General features: G+C 67.1%; 1 protein-coding gene across 4 annotated transcripts in view; it reads left to right on the top strand.

Annotated features, from left to right (window-relative positions):
* The window catches only part of RXRA (retinoid X receptor alpha), a 91,862-nt gene that overhangs the window by 61,542 nt on the left and 14,116 nt on the right, over positions 1-16,204 (top strand). For all 4 annotated transcript variants that reach the window (XM_080820370.1, XM_080820373.1, XM_080820372.1 and 1 more), the window contains 3 exons: positions 5,108-5,373; positions 10,625-10,775; positions 10,870-11,049. In XM_080820370.1, coding sequence (XP_080676496.1) covers positions 5,108-5,373; positions 10,625-10,775; positions 10,870-11,049 — 597 coding nt within the window. The remainder of the gene's footprint in view (positions 1-5,107; positions 5,374-10,624; positions 10,776-10,869; positions 11,050-16,204) is intronic.

The raw sequence follows: 16,204 nt of genomic DNA, 5'->3' as shown, positions 1-16,204 counted from the left end.
CGCCGCTGGTTTGGGACAGGGCAGGGTGACCCCAGAGGAGCTGAAATTTCAGCCCCAGCCACCTGAGCCATCAGCTGACACTGCGCGGGGCGGCCATCGGGGTGCCACACGCTCCGTGGGCTTGGAGGTGGCGGGGCCCCTGCATCTCAGCCCACCGTTTGCAGGCTGGAGAGCGGCCACCACGCTAGCCTCTTGCCATGGGTGCGTTCAGCGCGCAGGAGGGGAGACAGGCTAGGTGGTGCTGGGTCCGTGTGCCCCGGGGGCAGGCAGGGGTCTGCTCCTATAGGGCCGGCCCAGCCCCAGCTCCCGAAGGCCCCTCACCCTGCGGGGCCGGTCGAAGCTTCCTTCCACCCCCTCCGTCTGTTCCAGCCACCCTCAGCTTCCCCCAAACCCAGACGCTTGCCGTGGTCCCCACCACAGTCCCTGCCAGGCGGCCACTTCTCCCTCCCCCGGCGGCGGCAGGGGAAGCAGTCCTTCCGGAAGGTGGGGGCTGAAGGTGGGTGTCCCGGGAAGCTCCTGAGGCCTGCCAGCGCCTCTACATGGGGTTTCGGTTCCGGGGGGGGCGGGTCCCTAGGCAGGGACACAGAATTGCAGAGCCTGGGGGAGCTTGTGCTCAGAACCCAGTCTTGTTTGTCCCGGGTCCTTCTGTGCCCCTCTTCCTCCTGGGCACCTGCTCTCCTGCCCCCTTGCGGTCCTTCTGGCCCCCCTCGAAGCCTCTGGCCTATGCCCGCCCACGGGACCCTCCTCGCGCTCCTTCAGTTGGCCCTCCTGTCCCTCCCCACCTCTGAGCTCCCCGCTTGGCCCAGCGTCCTCTTCTCCACTAGACTGCAGCCCCAGCCTGTGGCTGCCTGGACTCCGCCCCAGTTGGTTCTGCAAAGCAGGGCCTTGGAGGAGCCCTGAGCTGCCCCGGAGGGGGCGGAGTCCCGGGGTGCACCCCAACCCCACCGCAGTGGGGATGGCTGGCATTTCCTGCCACCTGCCCCTGTCTACCCTGTGGGGAGCAGAAAGGAGTTGGTGGGGGTTCCCCAGCTCCCTGCTGTGGGGTCCCTCCAAAACCCCATTCTGTGGGGGGCACATGGAGCTCAGGGATTTTGGAGGGGGGTGGAGAGAGTCCCTCTCTCAAAGGGGCCTTAGGGGCCACCTGCTGGGCCGTTCCTGAGCGGTGGACATAGTTTCTGCTTGCATGCGGCTCTGATGGGGAGCTCACCACCCCAGGAAGCAGTCCCTGCCACTGTCATTCACCAGGAGTGCTTTCCTTACTTTAAACTTTACCAAATACAGCTCTTCACCCTCGGGCTCTGGGGCGCAGGGAGGTACTGGGGCTGAAACCCCAGTGCGTCCCGTCTCTGCCCCGTGACTGACGCCGGCCTCCAGGTGTTAGCATTTTAGAAGCAGTTCTGTGGCCTGAAGTGCTTTTTGTGCCAAAAGAGAGTTCTGTCTGCCACTTCTTCCACGTAGCCTTCCTGGACTGAATTTGGCAGCCTTTCCAGGTCTCTTCACCCATGTTGGGGCTGTTGGGCCTCCCCTGTTTGGACAGGGACCTGTCCTTGGAGGTCCCTGTGAGCTCCCAGGCCATGGCCTCCTTCCCCAGTCTCACTGATTGCTCATAGTCCCAAAGGGGTCTGTGCGTGCGTGTGTGTTCGTGTGTGCGTACGTGTGTGCGTGTGTGCACCGTGCATGCATGCGCAGTGTAAGGACGTGGGGTGCTGAGGGTGTGAGGTTTGGGGTTCAGGCTTTGCCCCTCCCTCGCAAACCCCTCTGCATCCCTGGGACAGGGAGCCTGCGTCCAGTGTCCTGCAGCCCTGCCGAGCAGGGGTCAGTTAAGCGTGTGGTGACCAGCCAGTGACAAAGCCGGAGCAGGTTCAAAGTAGGACTTTTAAAGAATAAGGCCTGAGCGCTCCTGTGCTTATCAGTGGGTGGGGGCGGGTAAGGGGCTTGGCTGGGGGAGCCTTGCGAGCGTGAGCGGGAGGAGGGGGGCGGGCAGGGCCTCTGCAGGCGGAGGATGTTTGGGCATTTTTTTGCCTTTTCTTTGTAACGTTCCCTTCCTGGCCAGAGTGTCTCTCTCCAGAAGACTCCAGAAAACACACCCAGCCCATTGTCACCCAGGCTCCGGGAAAGTGTCTGCTGTGGATGCTCTGTGTAAACAGGAAACACCCAAAGCCAGGGAGGGGGGTGCGGGGGGGGGCATGCACTGGTGGGGGCTGGGGACAGCAGGGGTCCCGAGGGGGCGTGCACTGAGGGTGGCTGGTGTAGCCACCAGACTCAGCAGCCCCAGAAGCTCACACTGGAGCAGTCGCTGGACGCTTGAGCCTGTGCCGTCCAGCCGGGGCGGGGTGGGGCCACACAGAAGCTGGCAGTGGGTGCTCCTTCCCCTGGTGGCTGCCCCCCTCCTGGTTCTCAGACTTGGGCTAGGGGCAGGCAGTGCCTTGCGGGGCTGGGAGCTTTGGGGTGCAGCCTGGCAGCTGGCAGTCAAACAGGCCTCTCCCTCCCTCCCTCTCTCCCTCCCTCCCTCCTTCCTTCCTTCCGGCCAAGCTTTCTCCTGTCTCTCCCTCCCCTTCCTGGGGGGAGCAGCAAACTAGCAGCAGCTCAGGGCCCCGCAGGGTGGGCGGTGGGTGGACGCAGGCCCCGCAGTTGTGAGCTGTAACAGCAGCGGATGCTCCTCCCAGCGGCTGTGGCTACTGGCTGCACCCCTGCACCCCGCCTCTCGAGGCGAGCGGCCCCTGAGAAGCCCTGCAGTGCACGGGTCTGATTCAGGCCCCCCCGGGCCTCCGAAGCACCTGGGCAGGGGGTGGAGTCTAGGAGTGGCCTGCTGGGCTTGGCCCTGGCCTCCTGGTCTCCTTCCCGCTTCTAGGAAGAAAGGTGCGTGGGGGTGCAGGGACGCCCTTCTGGGCCTGGGAGCCCCGGGTGCCCTGGCTGCCTGGCGGGGTCTCCGTGCGCTCCTGCGGACCTGGCTGCTGACGCTGTTTCGCAGAGTCTGTCTTGTCCCCCTTCGCGTCCACGCTGAAGTCAGAGAGGTGCCCGTTCCACTGTGTGGAGGGGGCAGCCCTGGTCCAGGCCGTGGCTGGCTCCTGCAACGCCGGTGTGTGCAGATAGGGAAGCCCAGGCTTGGGCAGGGGTGAAGCCGCGCCGGGCCCCCATCCAGGGCTGGCTGTGGGCTGGGGAGGCCACGGTGGGTCCCTGCTTGCCTGGTGCGGGGCAGCTGCGGATTTCTGCACTCAAGCCTTCGGGCGAGTCTCATGCCAGCGGTCCGTGCCTCAGTCTCTGTGTCTGTCTCGGATGGGTGGACAGGGCTGCAGGAGCCCCGTGGTTCAGGGACTGGCGGCCTGGCCTGGGTCTGGTGTGTGCAGACACCTCTCCCTGCCTGTCCTCTGTCGTCAGCCCCGCTGCTCCCCCCTGGGCTTTCTGGGGAAGTTATGGCCCTCGAGGCACACGTGTTTAGGGCACTTTGAGACCACCAGGGCAGATCTGCGGTGCCCACCCCACCCTGGCTGACAGGTGCTGCCAGCCCCCAGTGCCGCTGGAATTCTAGTTTTCATTCTCAAGTTCACTGAAATGGGCGATCTCCGATTTTGTGAGTGACTGGCGTTTCCGCTAGTTCGGCTGAGGCTGCTGTCAGTGGAGTCAGGGCGCCGGAGGCTCGCCCACCCCGGCTGGACTGTGGGACTCCGGGCCGGCTTCTGTGCCTCTGATCCCACGGAACGGGAAGGAGGGGGAAGTGTTCTGCGGGCCGGGGGCTGTGAGGCGGAAGTGGGTAAATGCTCGCGGGGGCTGGGCCTCTGGGGGGGTGGCACGTCCCTGCGGGACCACCCCACCCTTCGGGCTGGCCACCCCCAGCATCTCCGGGGATAGGGTCGTACGGCTCCGGATAAGGGTTTTGGCCAGAGTCACGTGTGCCGCGTCCCAACTGGGCCGCTTGGTCATGGTGTCACGCCGCGTGATGGGGTCTGTCCCCCGAGACTCAGGGGGGCCTTTGGAACACAGCTGCCCCGAGGTTCAGGGAGACAAGCGGTCCCCGGAGCCTTGAGAGGCGCAGCCGGGTTGGGCCCTCTGACCTGGGGTGTTGTGGGCGAGGCCCGTTTGCAGGTGGGCAGGCTGAGGCCGGGGGAGGGGCCCCAGGGCGTTCTGCGGGTGGAGGTGGCCTGGGGCCCGTCGGCTCTGCTGCTGTGCTGGTGCTGGTGCGTTCTGCCTGCCCGTGGGCAGTGGATTCGCCGCCTGAGCCTTCCTCCCGGGGAGCCTTCTTCCTGCAGAGCCTGCAGGGTGGGGTGAGGAGGCCTCATTAGCTCTCTCGTTGGGGCTTTGAAATCCCCGAGATGAAAGCATGTGTGGGAGGTCCCAGCCTCTCCCCGCAGCCTCTGGGCTGGCACACACCCTGGCCTGTCCACGAGGCCCCCGCAGAAGCGGGCCCGGGCACATCGGAAGCAGGCGTCTCTCCGGGGCCTCGCGAGTTGAGGGGCCGCGGCCGCGGGGGCATCTGGGCAGATGTGGGCAGGGTGGCGTGTTGAGGCCACAGAAGTCGGAGAGGGGGTCAGCCTCCTGGTGGCAGATGTGCTGTGCCCTGGGCAGCTGTGGGAACTTGGGGTCTCGGCTGCGTGTCTGTAAGCTGGGCCGGGACGAGTACTCACCACGTGGCTCTCAGCCCCGGGCATGGGGTCTGCCTCGCGGACGTGGTGGGCACTCGGGGAGCAACAGCCTCGTGGCTCTTACTGTCACGGCCCACCTTTAGTTCTGCCCCTTGGGCGCATGGGCAGAGGGGCCGGCAGCTCTTGGTGAGCAGGCGTTCCAGGTGGACAGGCGGCTGTCTGGCCTCCTGGCCTGGAAGGGCATCAGAGAGCCGTCCGCTGGCAGCCGTCCCCTGCTCGGCCTGCACCTGTCTGCTCCAGCCCGGCCTGCGCCCTGCGGCCGGGGCTGGCGGGTGTCGGGGGGCAGCTCCCTGTCCTCCGGCCTCCTGTTGGCAGGAATCTGCGGCATGGACCGTTAGGCTCGCTGTGGGGTTAGGCTCACCATGGGGGCGCCGGGGCCTGGCCTCGCCGTGGCCTCTGTGCTCCGCAGGGAGTAGGCCGGGCAGTATGCGCTCCTGACCACCCTCTTCTGGGTTCTTGTCTTACAGATTTCTCCACCCAGGTGAACTCCTCGTCCCTCAACTCCCCCACGGGCCGAGGCTCCATGGCCGCCCCCTCGCTGCACCCCTCCCTGGGCCCGGGCATCGGTTCCTCTCTCGGCTCCCCAGGACAGCTGCACTCGCCCATCAGCACCCTGAGCTCCCCCATCAACGGCATGGGCCCGCCCTTCTCGGTCATCAGCTCCCCAATGGGCCCCCACTCCATGTCAGTGCCCACCACGCCTGCCCTGGGCTTTGGCACGGGCAGCCCCCAGGTAAGTGCTGAGGTGGGACCCCTCCTGTGGACCCTGGGGGTGCGCACTGTCATTTCTGCCCTTTGCTGCTGGGAAGCAGAGCGTCAGAGAGGAGGCTCGCGCCTGAGTTTGAGGCCGGCTCTGGCGGGCTCCCTAGCCCTGGACTCTCAGAGGTCATCAGCCAAGCTCGCTGCAGCTGGCCGTCTCCGCCAGTGGGCCCCTGCTGTCGGGGGCTCCCTGCTCCCGGGGCCCGGCTCTGGAGGTGGGGGCTCTGTGTGTGTCGGGATGAACCCGCCTCCCTGGAGCCTCTGCCCCTTCTTGGCCCTTCGCTCCTGAGTCTCTGCTCAGCCCACGCCAGGGGCTTCGGCACCCCTGGGCCCCGATCCCAGGGTGGAGACACGCAGGCTCCGCGCAGATGCGCCCGCCTCGGACCAGGCCCCGGGCTCCTCCGCTGGGCTTGGGGTCTTTCCCACAGTCATGTGTTCGGAACCATCTGGCTTTCGGGATCGTCCGTGAATCAGGAAACAGCTGGTGCCTGGCAGGGCCTGGCTCAGTTCGGTTCTTGCGATGCGGATCCTGGAGGCCCGGCCCACCCTCCCCTGGGCGCCTCTCGTCCAAACCCCTGCAGAGCTGTCCTGAGCTCTTCTGGAGGTCCCTGCGTTGTGAAGGGGCCCCGGGGCCCAGTCAGGCCTCCCCTCTCCCAGCTCCGTGTACTTCCCGGTGGATTTCTGCTGGGTGGGTGGGAGATCTGCCTGAGTGCTAGCCGGTCCGTCCTCTCTCTGCGGCCGAGCTGTCCTTGCTGGAGCAGGGACGGCCCCGTTCCCGGTCCGAGTCCAAGTGCATGCGCAGCCCTTCATTCCGCGGTAGGCGAAGGACCCTGCGGTGGGGCGGTCTGTAAACCGTCTCCACGGAGCCTCAGGACGGCCTGCTGGGAGACACTTGAAGTGCAGGCGTCCCGGCCCAGAGCCATACATCTAATTGTGCCTGCCACGTCCCATGGGCTCCCAAACCCGCTGCTGCCAAAGCACCTGCGGGGCAGCCCGCCTTGGCCCTGGCGCGGGAGGCCTGGGGCACCCCTGAGCTGAGCCAGCCCACTGCCTGTCTGGCTGGGCCTCTAGGGCTGGTCTTGGTGCAGGATCTTGCTGGCTTTTCCAGAGTGACCTTGTCAGCCCTTGGTGGCCGAGGGAAGGGGGCAGAATAGTTAGGGCCCCTGTCCTGTCACCTGGGCCCCCGAGCAGGCAGGAGGCCTGAGGTTGCTGGCATGCAGGAGGCTCGGCTGCCTTCCTGGGCCTGGCCAGGTCATTTTTAGCACTGCCACCCCCCCCCCCCCCGCTCTTGCTGGCTGCACAGCGCCATGCAGGGAGTGAGAGGGCACAAGGAGTTGGAGCCTGCACCTGCCCCTTGGGGACCATGATGGAGGCAGGCACCTGCAGACCCTCAGCCCCACGGGGGTCCTTGCCGGCCTTGGACCTGCCACCCGTCCCAGACACCCCGAGGGCTCGTGCACAGTAGGAGCCCGGCGGTGGCGGTGACGCCCTTCAGACCTTGGGGGCACCTGCCCCTTGGTACCGGTCACCTGTCTGGAGGCAGGGGCAGCGAAATGCTAGGGAGTGAGGGGGTTTCGGGAGCACCTCTGTCCCGTTCTGTTATTCTCTGTGCTCAGTTAGGTTCCTGGCACTTAGTGGGTGCTGGTGGAAGCTGGGTTGTGTGTGGAAAGGGGCCCCGGGTTCCATGAAGCTGATACGGAGTCAGGGCAAGAGTCAGGCCCGGGGCAGGGGAGGAAGCAAACCTGTGTCCCAGATGCTCATTACTGTCCTGTGGTCGGCCGCTCATCTGCCTGTGTGTCCGTCCGTCAGTTGGGCCACAGTGAGTTTTGCCACAGTCTGCGCACCCCTTCCCCCCGCCGTGCTTGGCCTCTCTGGCTGCCCTTCCCAGGTGGGCCTCCGTCTCCCCTGAACCCTGCCGCCAGCCCCACGCCCCAGTAGCTCCTTCCTGGAGCGAGTGCAGCTTCTGAGTCTCAGCAGCTTGTCTCGGAAACCTGGGGTTCCCCATATTCATGGGCATGTGGGTGGAGTTCAAAGGGGGGCATGCCCCACCCCCTCCCCAAACCACAACCGCGAAGTCATGGTTGCCAGAACGGGGAGGTTCTCTGCTGTTGTTGGGGGAGGCCCGGCGCTCTGCCGAGGGCTGCCCGCTCAAACCCACAGCGCTGGGGGAGGGGGGAGTCAACACCCCAGCCCACCCCACTTGGCCCGCCGTCTGAGCTGGGCCGAGTGCCCAAACGGCCCCGCATCTCTTCCTGGTCTGGGGGCTCCATCAGCACCAGGCCCAGGAGCATCCCCGGCTCGTCCCAGAGCCCGCCCGCCGCACCTGGCCCACTGTGGGCAGCCCTGCGTCCAGGCGTCCCCAGCCCGGCGAAGCTTCCCCGGTGCGGGATCCTCTCGGGCTGGCGGGGCGGCCAGTGCTGGGGGGGTCCCGTGGCCGTGAGGCTCTGGGACGGGACGACCAGGTGAGTTGAGTCGTGCTGCTGGGTTTGCCCCTGCCTTGCTGCCGTCGTGAGGCCGGTGAGGCCAAGGACCTGCTCCGTGTGTGGCGGGCCTGAGCCTTCAATCCCGGTTCTGGCCGTGGGTGATGGCCTCCCCCGTGGGTTGGTGGAGGGGGCCTGCTGTGGGCTCCAGAGGAAGGGCGTGGTGGGTGCGGAAGAGAGGAGCCTCGTGAGGCGGCAGGAGACCCTGGTGGGGCACAGAGGAGGCAGGTGGTGATTTTAGTAAGTCCTGTAGGCTCCGGTGGGAACTGAAATAGATGCCAAGGGTCTGAAAGGGGAAACGAGACGGGCCCCCACCCTGGCCACAGGGTGGCCACCGTCGGGCCCCAGTGAGGGGCTGCTGGCGCCGTGGGTCTCCCCAGAGGTGGGGTGGGGTGGGCTATAGGAGGGGAGCAGTCCCTCGTAGGTGGGGGGTTGGGGAGGGGTGTGTGCAAGGTAGAACGAGGCCCCGGGAATCGGTTTGTGCTCTGTCCGGGAGCTGTGAACCCAGCCAAGGCCCATCAGCTTGGAGCTGGGCAGGGGGGGCGGTACGGATAGCGAGCCCGACCCCAACAGCCTTGCCCTGGTGGTCCTGTGGGGACCACCTACTAGTTGAGGCAAAGAAACGAAGTGGGTAGCCTGTGTTGAGTGGGGTGTCCGGCCCAGCCCTCATCTCCCTACATGTGCAGGGTCTCCTAGGACGACTACTTTGCTTGTGGGAAGCCTAGGCCCCGGAGGGCAGGGATGCCCCGGCACATGGTTGGGGGCCACAGCACTGACTGACCATCCTGCCTGTGGCTCCTTCCCATGTGGGTCCCCGGCCAGCCTCCTCCCTGCTGCAGCCCTGCCTCAGTTTACCCAGGGGAGGCCCCAGTCCCTGGGGCCTGCATACACATGGGAGGCTGGGAGGGCAGGTGGCCCGCTAGCCGCCCAGCATGGTGTGGGCAAGCATGAAAGAGGAAATGCCCACGTTCCTCTCCCTGTGCTCCCAAGTGGATCCAACCACATGGAGACCTGCCCAGGCTCCCACAGCATGGGGACAGGCCTCCTGCTCTCGTGTCCTGGGTGGCTCCCTGAAGGTGGGCTCATGGGGACCGGCTCGGCATCCCCTTTGCCCAGGACCAGCTGGCGGCGCCTCCTCCTAGAGGCCGAGCACTGAGGCAGCTGCCCGGGCATCCGCTCTGTTATCCGGCCGGCAGCCCTCAGTCCCGCACACCAGTGACCTCAGGGGCAGAATGACAGTGATTTCCCCAAAGGCGCACAGTGAATGGAGGGGGCGTGATTCGGAGGCCTTGCCGAAGCTGAACTGTCCCCCCCACCCTGCTCCTCCCGTCCCCACCCGGCCTGTGAGCTCCGCAGTGCCGCGTCTCTGACCGCCTGGCTGGGGTCACTGAGCGGCTCTGGACAAGCCGGACTCTTGGGGCCTCGCTTTCCCCTTCTGCAGCACGCGAGGGTCTCCTCGGTGCTCACCACTGGCCACTCCGAGACCCCAGCTTCACCTGCTGCTCTGCCAGCCCCCTGGTCCGGGAAACGGGGGTGGGGGGAGCGTTCCCGCGCTCTGAGGGCCACGCACACGTGAACGCGGCGCTGGGGCTCTTACAGACCGCGCCCCTGCTCAGGCCCCCGTCTTCCCGGGGGGGCGCTCCTGGCGCCTGGTGATGGAGCAGCTGGGCCCGCCGGCCTTGCCCAGGGGGCTGCTCTGTTCTTCGGGGCGCCCCACCCGGGTCCTGCGGGGGTTAAGTGTCCTCACGGAGCCGCCCGGCCCAGGACCGAGAACGGGCCGGGGGCCGCACGGAGGCCCACGTGGAAGGAGGCTTTGGGTGGTTTCTGCTTCGTGTGCCTTGAGCCCACGCTCTTCCTGCCCCTTGAGGAAAGGGGTGGGGGTGGTTGGGGGCCGTGGGGAAGGAAGGAGGTGAGGTTCCTGCTGGCAGGAGGTGCCTGGGGCTACCAGGGGGCAGCGTGGCTCCCGCCGCCCTTCCCCATGGACGCCCACACCACCCAGTTTCCGCCTCCGTCGAGTTTGCAGAAGTGGGGGTGTGGGGGTGCTGCGCGGCTGGGGTCCCGGCACCGGGGGAGACGGGCCGGCCTGCGGGCTGCCGTGGGGAGCATCTCTGGGCGCTGACAGCAGCACTGGACTGGACGCAGCAGAACCAAAACTGCTGTGTCACCGCTGTGTCACAGCCACCCGCTGTTGCCGGGGTGACTGGTGAGTTTCCCACGCTTCCTCCAGGCGGGGCGGGGCTGGGTGCCGAGGGGGTGCTGGCCTGGCCCTGCACGCCTGGGGCCACATGACCCGGGACCCCCACCCTGATCCCCGAGGCCCTGGCAGGGTGGCCTGCTGACGTGGACCCCGACTCTCTGGTCTGCTGGGACCAGGCCTCGGCGCCCACCCCAAGTGCCTGCCTCACGGGGATGGTGGCGAGTACACGTGGTCTTGTCCAGGACGTGCTCCGTAATGGGGGGCGGTTCTTAGCCGAGCGAGGGGCAGGGGGCGTGAGCAGGGCCTCGGGGGTCCTCCCCTGAGGTCTGGGTCGGCTGTGGGCAGAGCAGCCTCCCGCAGCCTGGCAGCCGCTCAGCAGACCTGGGCCCTGCCCCTCCTGAGCTGTGTGGCCTGTGGCGGGCGGGGCCCCCTCTGAGCCTCAGTTTCCCTCTCTGTAAAGTGGGGTTATGTTGGCTCCCTTAACGTGGGCTGGTGCGGGGGAGCATGCTGACACGCACCCCCAGGCACCCCTGCTTTTCCCTCCTCAGCTCAGCTCACCCATGAACCCCGTCAGCAGCAGCGAGGACATCAAGCCCCCGCTGGGCCTCAACGGTGTCCTCAAAGTCCCAGCCCACCCCTCAGGGAACATGGCGTCCTTCACCAAGCACATCTGTGCCATCTGTGGGGACCGCTCCTCAGGTAGGCCGCCGCGGCGCCTCGGGACCCCACGGCAGGGCGCGGGGAGGCGGGAGGCTGGCCGGGGCGGCGTGGTCACGGGGGCCTCTCCCCGCAGGCAAGCACTACGGGGTCTACAGCTGCGAGGGCTGCAAGGGCTTCTTCAAGCGGACGGTGCGCAAGGACCTGACCTACACCTGCCGGGACAACAAGGACTGCCTGATCGACAAGCGGCAGCGGAACCGCTGTCAGTACTGCCGCTACCAGAAGTGCCTGGCCATGGGCATGAAGCGGGAAGGTGGGCGCGGGCACCGGCGAGGGTCGGGGGTGGTGCGCCGCCGCGTCCTGCTTGCCCGGGTGCTCGCTCCCTGCGGGGCGCGGGGCTGCGCGGCGGGCTTGGTCCCCCTTCCCCGGCACCTGCTGCGCGCCCGAGATCGCCGAGGGGCCCGCCTCTGTCCCTCCAGCCCGGTGGCGGACTCGCGTCGGTCAGACCCTCCTCACGGTCGTGGCAACCCGGTGTGTGGTTTGCAGGGCGCCGGGCAAGGGTGGAAGCCCAGCGAGGGCCGAGGTGGGAGGTGGGGTCGGGGTGGGAGGAGCCCAGGGCCACGGGTGCCTGCGTGTCCTGAGCTGCGTTCTGGGGTCTGGCCAGGGGCTGGTCGAGGCGGCCAGGGCGGGGACAGCACCGAAGGGGGGCGGACCGGAGCAGGACGCTCCGGAGACCGAGCCGGTGTTCCCGAGCCCGCCGAGTGCCGGGGTCGCCCTGGGCCCTGCTTCCTTCTGTGCACCTGGCGGAGGCTCCCCGGGTCCTCAGAGCAGTGGGACTCTCGAACTTGGGTATGGGTGCCCGCTTTATGGACAGAGTTTATTAGGGGCAGGGCAGGGGGACAGCTGGCATGGAAGGTCACTCCCCTGAGGCCACTGAACTTGTTAAGTGACTCAGCCAGACTTGGGCCTGAGCCCTTGGCCCCAGCGCAGCAGTGTGACCTCCCTCTGCCCAGCCCCTCGCTGTGGGCCTCAGTTTCCCCATCTGCAGGTTTGCCGACCGCTGCGTCCCGGTGGATTCATTCCCTGGGTTACACTCTTCTCCTGTGCTCGGGTGTAGCGGGTGGGGGGCGTGTCTCGCTGGCGCTCGTACCCAGGGCCTCGTGGGGCTTGGGAGGTGCTCTCTGGAATCAGGGGTTCTGTGTCTGCTCCCGTCTGTGCCGCTGCTGCTCCTGATGGGGTCCCCAGGCTGGTGGCCCACCGCTCCGTGATTCTTGGGGAGAAGCTGAGACCCAGACGGGCCATGCAGTCCTGCAGGATGTCCTGCCCCAGGCTGCTGGGGCAAGCAGGACACGGTGCCGCTCCCGGCAAGGGGAGCCTCGGGCGCCGGCGCCAAGCTGCAGGGGCCGGCGCCGTCCGTGGGGAGTGTGTGCCCCCAGACCTTCCTGGTCGGGGTGCCCGTTCCCTGTACTGTTCGGTCCACCCACTCATCCTCGTGCAGGTGGAGAGACTGAAGCCCAGAGGGTCCAGGGCTTGTCTGAGGTCACATGCCAGGTGGGATGCAGGCGTCTGGTTCCCAGTGCTGCCCTCGTTCCTTCAGGCCATCCCGGGCAGAGGAAGCACGTGCCCAGCCAGAGGATGTGTGCACCTGGCCCCGGTTCCTCTGGATGCCCCTGTAATCAGGGAGGCCTTGCTGGGGGAGGTCCATGCAGCGTTGTTGCTGGGACGGGAACTCAGGCAGGGCAAGCGTGTCGCAGGCAGTAGACTGGTGTGTGCCCAGGTGTGGGGCCTGGGCAGAGTGCTGGGTGCCGGCATGCTGGGGGAGGCTCGGGCTCCCTCGAGGACAGCCCAGCACAGGGTGAGCCTGGGTTAGTGCCCGAGACCACTCGCTTGCCAAGCTCAGCTCTCCTGGTGCCAAGCGCCATGCTGGGCGCTGGGCATGAGCAATGAGCTATGGGCAGGCATCCACTGACCGTGATTGTCACGTTACCAGGCAGGCCCCCCCACCAAGTGTTGTCAGTGTCGGTGGGGGAACCCAGCTGTGGGCCGATGTCCAGCCTGATGCCCTAAGACTGGAGGGTGTAGGGAGATCGTGAGCCCAGCCGGAGGGCTGAGGCCAAGAACAGGAGCCGGTAGAGCTGCTCTGCGAGGCCCGGACGCTATTCCAGGCCCCAGAGAGTGACCCTCCCCCCAGGTCCCTGGACGGCTCTGGAGATACTGATCTCTTCCTCAAGCCCCCAGCCTGGCTGCTTGGAGCCTGGATACCATCAGACTCCGGCTGCCGCCTCCCCTGCCAGTCCTGGGAGAGACTGGGTGATGCCCGTCTTGTGCCAGTGCAGCTCCAGGGTCCCAGGGTGGAGGAGGCCCGGTCTGGCCCCTGCCCTGGTGCCCATGGGGATAGGGTGTTATGTGCAGGGCCTCACTGGGCACCCTGCCCCATCACCCGTGCTGCTGGGCTTCTCGGAGACAGACGGGCTGCAGAGGTTGTGGGGGGAGGGGCCTGGGCTGCCCCCGTCAGCTCGGTCGGGAGTCGCGCCAGCCTGTGTGTGTCTCTTGCCTCGCTCTCTCATCTGATGGATGAATCTGGTGCTTTGGGCGCGTTCCTGAGGCAGCACACGGCCCTCGATACCTGAGTTATGGGCCGTTAGATAAATACCTGGTCCCGGCAGGGCCCACCTCCTTCTTGCCTTGTGTTGGATTTGTAAGTCACGAACGTGCAGTAAAAACCCTCCCACGGAGCTCTCTCCTGCCCGAAACACAGAAGCGCACAGCCGGGCCCGTTCCCCGTGCTTGCCCGGTGCGCGGGGCCCAGTGCACAGCCTCTGTCTTGAGTGGAGTGATCAGTGGCCCCAGTGTGACTCCGGCGCCGGCCCAGCAGGGAGCTCCATGGTCTCCCAGGCCTCGAGGCCTGTGGCGGGGTGCTGGGAACCGCCCCTGTCCCCCCGGAACTGGTCCTGAAACTGCTCCTTTCCTCTTTGTTGTCTCGGAGATGAGCTGGGGCCCCTGGCAGCAGCAGGGCAGCGTGGCAGCCCAGGGGAATGGGGGCCAGGTGTGCCAAGCCGGGCTTGGCCTGGAGCACAGAGGCTGGGAGGTGTTGGCTTCCAGGCTGGTCTGGGCTGCGTGGCCCTGCAGGAAAGCTTGCGATCAGGGCCCCGGTGCGGGCGAGGAAGCGGGCTTGCCCCCAGACGCTGTCCCCCCGGGCGAGGAAGCGGGCTTGCCCCCAGACGCTGTCCCCCCGGGCGAGGAAGCGGGCTTGCCCCCAGACGCTGTCCCCTGGTGCAGCGCGGGAGGGAGCAGCCCGGGGTTGGCATCCGGAGTGGCTGACCCTCAGGGAGAGCTCAGGAGGGGCTTGCCCTGGCTGGGAGTGGACGGAGACCCCTCCTTGGTGCCGGCAGATAGCATCTCTGTTGGGCAATGCGGGGGCCTGCGTACACAAGCCTCGGCCTGGGACTCGCTCAGCTGCATTCCCGGGGAGGTGGGGGCTGCGGCCCAGGTGGGAATGCCGGCTGCTGGCCAGGCTGTGCCCGGGCCTGTCTGCTGGAACACGCGGTGGCAGGGCTGGGTGGGGGGGGGGCCGCTGCTGGCGCTCCTGGTCTGATGGGGGGACCTGGCCCCACCTGGGTGACGCCAGCCCAGGCTGGAGGATCGCCCCGCTGCCCGCCTCTCTGCTTCCTTCTTTCCCCTCCAGGAAGGCCTCTCCCTGCTTCCTTCCTGCCTCCCTTTGCTTTCCGAGCTCTGTCTTCTGACCACGTGTGTGTGTATGCGTGCGTGTGTCTGTGTGTGTGCGCATGTTTGCGTGTACATGTGTGCGTGTGTGTGTGTGCTTGCACAAGCGCCCCACACATTCCTGCTGTGGACAAAGAGCCCAGCTGGGTTCCCGCACTACCCCGGCGACATCGAGTGGGTGACTGCCTGTCTGTGCCTGTTTCCACAGGTGACCGTGGCGGCGCAGTGGGTCCCTGTAGGCTCATTGGGAGGAACAGGGCAGTGGTGGTGTGGGGGTGGAGAGCAGAGAGCGTGTGTGTGTGTGTGTGTGTGAGAGAGAGAGAGAGAGAGCATGTGTGGGGTCACTCCTGCATGCCGACGCCTTGTCCTGGACTGAGTGCCCTGAGAGCGGGAGGGACGTGTCCGCTGAGCTAGAGAGCCGGTCGGCGGGATAGTCCCTTCTCTGGGTCAGACAAAGGGGCTCTGGGCTGTCAGTCCTGCCTGTTCTGGGGCTGCACACGGGACAGAGGAAGGGCCCAGCCAGCTGGCAGCAGGCTGGGGTGCTGCCTTCCAGAGACACCCCCTTCCCACGTCCTGGCTTCTTGCCCGGCCCAGCAGCCTGGAGGGGTGGAGGTGGGCACCAGGACGGGGCTGGCCTGCTCTGGCCGAGGGACTGCTGCCCCCCCACCCCCACATCAGCATCTCCCCAGATGCCGGAGACCCCGGTCTCGTTGGGTGCAGAACACCCTCCCAGCCTGTGCCTCTGTGGTCTTCCCGGGGTCCCGCAGCGCTTGGGCCTGGGGCAATAATGAAGCCCTGTGTTCGCAGACGCCTCCTGCCTGAGGCTTCCCGGCGCCAGCACAACGTAAGGCAAACATGACTCTATCTGAAAGGTGATTGAGCTGGCAAGACATGAGTCCCTGGGCTCCCTCCTGCCCCCTCCGTGTCTATAAATAAAACCATAATATTTATAATGATGCCGTGTAGAGCTGCCGGCCCTCCACGGCTTCAAAGTGCCTCACGGAGTGTTGGCTCATTAATTCGCGCCGCCCCCACGGAGGAGGCAGGTGCTGGGGGCCTCCACCCCCCGCCGCTCTGGGCGCTGCCCCCGCCTTGGGGCCACCCCGTCCGTCCCGTCTGTGCAGTGGGAGGAGACCCGCCACTGGCCGCGTGTGAGTAGTGTGGGAGCAGGAGGCGTGGAGGTGTGAGCGGCTCGTGGGTCCCGCCCGGGGCCGGCGCTGTGCTTCCCCGCTCCAGGGCTGAGCAGGCGGGGCCACGGGGCTGTCCAGGGCGGGGCGGGACCCCGGAGGCCGGGCCGTCCCTGAGCCTGGAGCCGCCCACCGTGCTGTGAGCTCAGCCGGGCCCCTCTGCTGCTGCGGGCCTGTCGCCCCAGCTGGTAAGACGAGGTGCCTCTTGGCGGCATCCTGGCTCTAACAGGTTCAGGTTCTGCCCAGAGCACAGACCTTGAGGACCACGCCATCCTCGGGGTCTCAGGGACACGGCCCGGACGCGGGTGCTTCACCCCGGCTGCTGGCCATGTGGCTTGGGTGATTCTCCTGGACTCTCATCCCCTGTGGCCGAGGGGGACCGACGAGGGGCCCAGCCCCCGCCCCCTGTTGGCGTCTGGAGGCCTGGCTGGAGAGGGGCAGAGGACGGCCAGCCGGCGCAGCCGTGCCGGCTCGAGCCCCCCGAGGACACCCCTGCTGTCAGAGTCTGTGGAGGAGCCGGGCTTGCAGCGTCTCTGACTCGGGGCCTCCTGCCGGGCC

Source organism: Martes martes (assembly GCF_963455335.1).
Source record: "Martes martes genome assembly, chromosome: 12".
In the NCBI taxonomy this organism is placed as follows: Eukaryota; Metazoa; Chordata; class Mammalia; order Carnivora; family Mustelidae; genus Martes; species Martes martes.
Note: the sequence above shows the minus strand (reverse complement) of the source record. Positions and strands in the feature narration are given on the sequence as shown.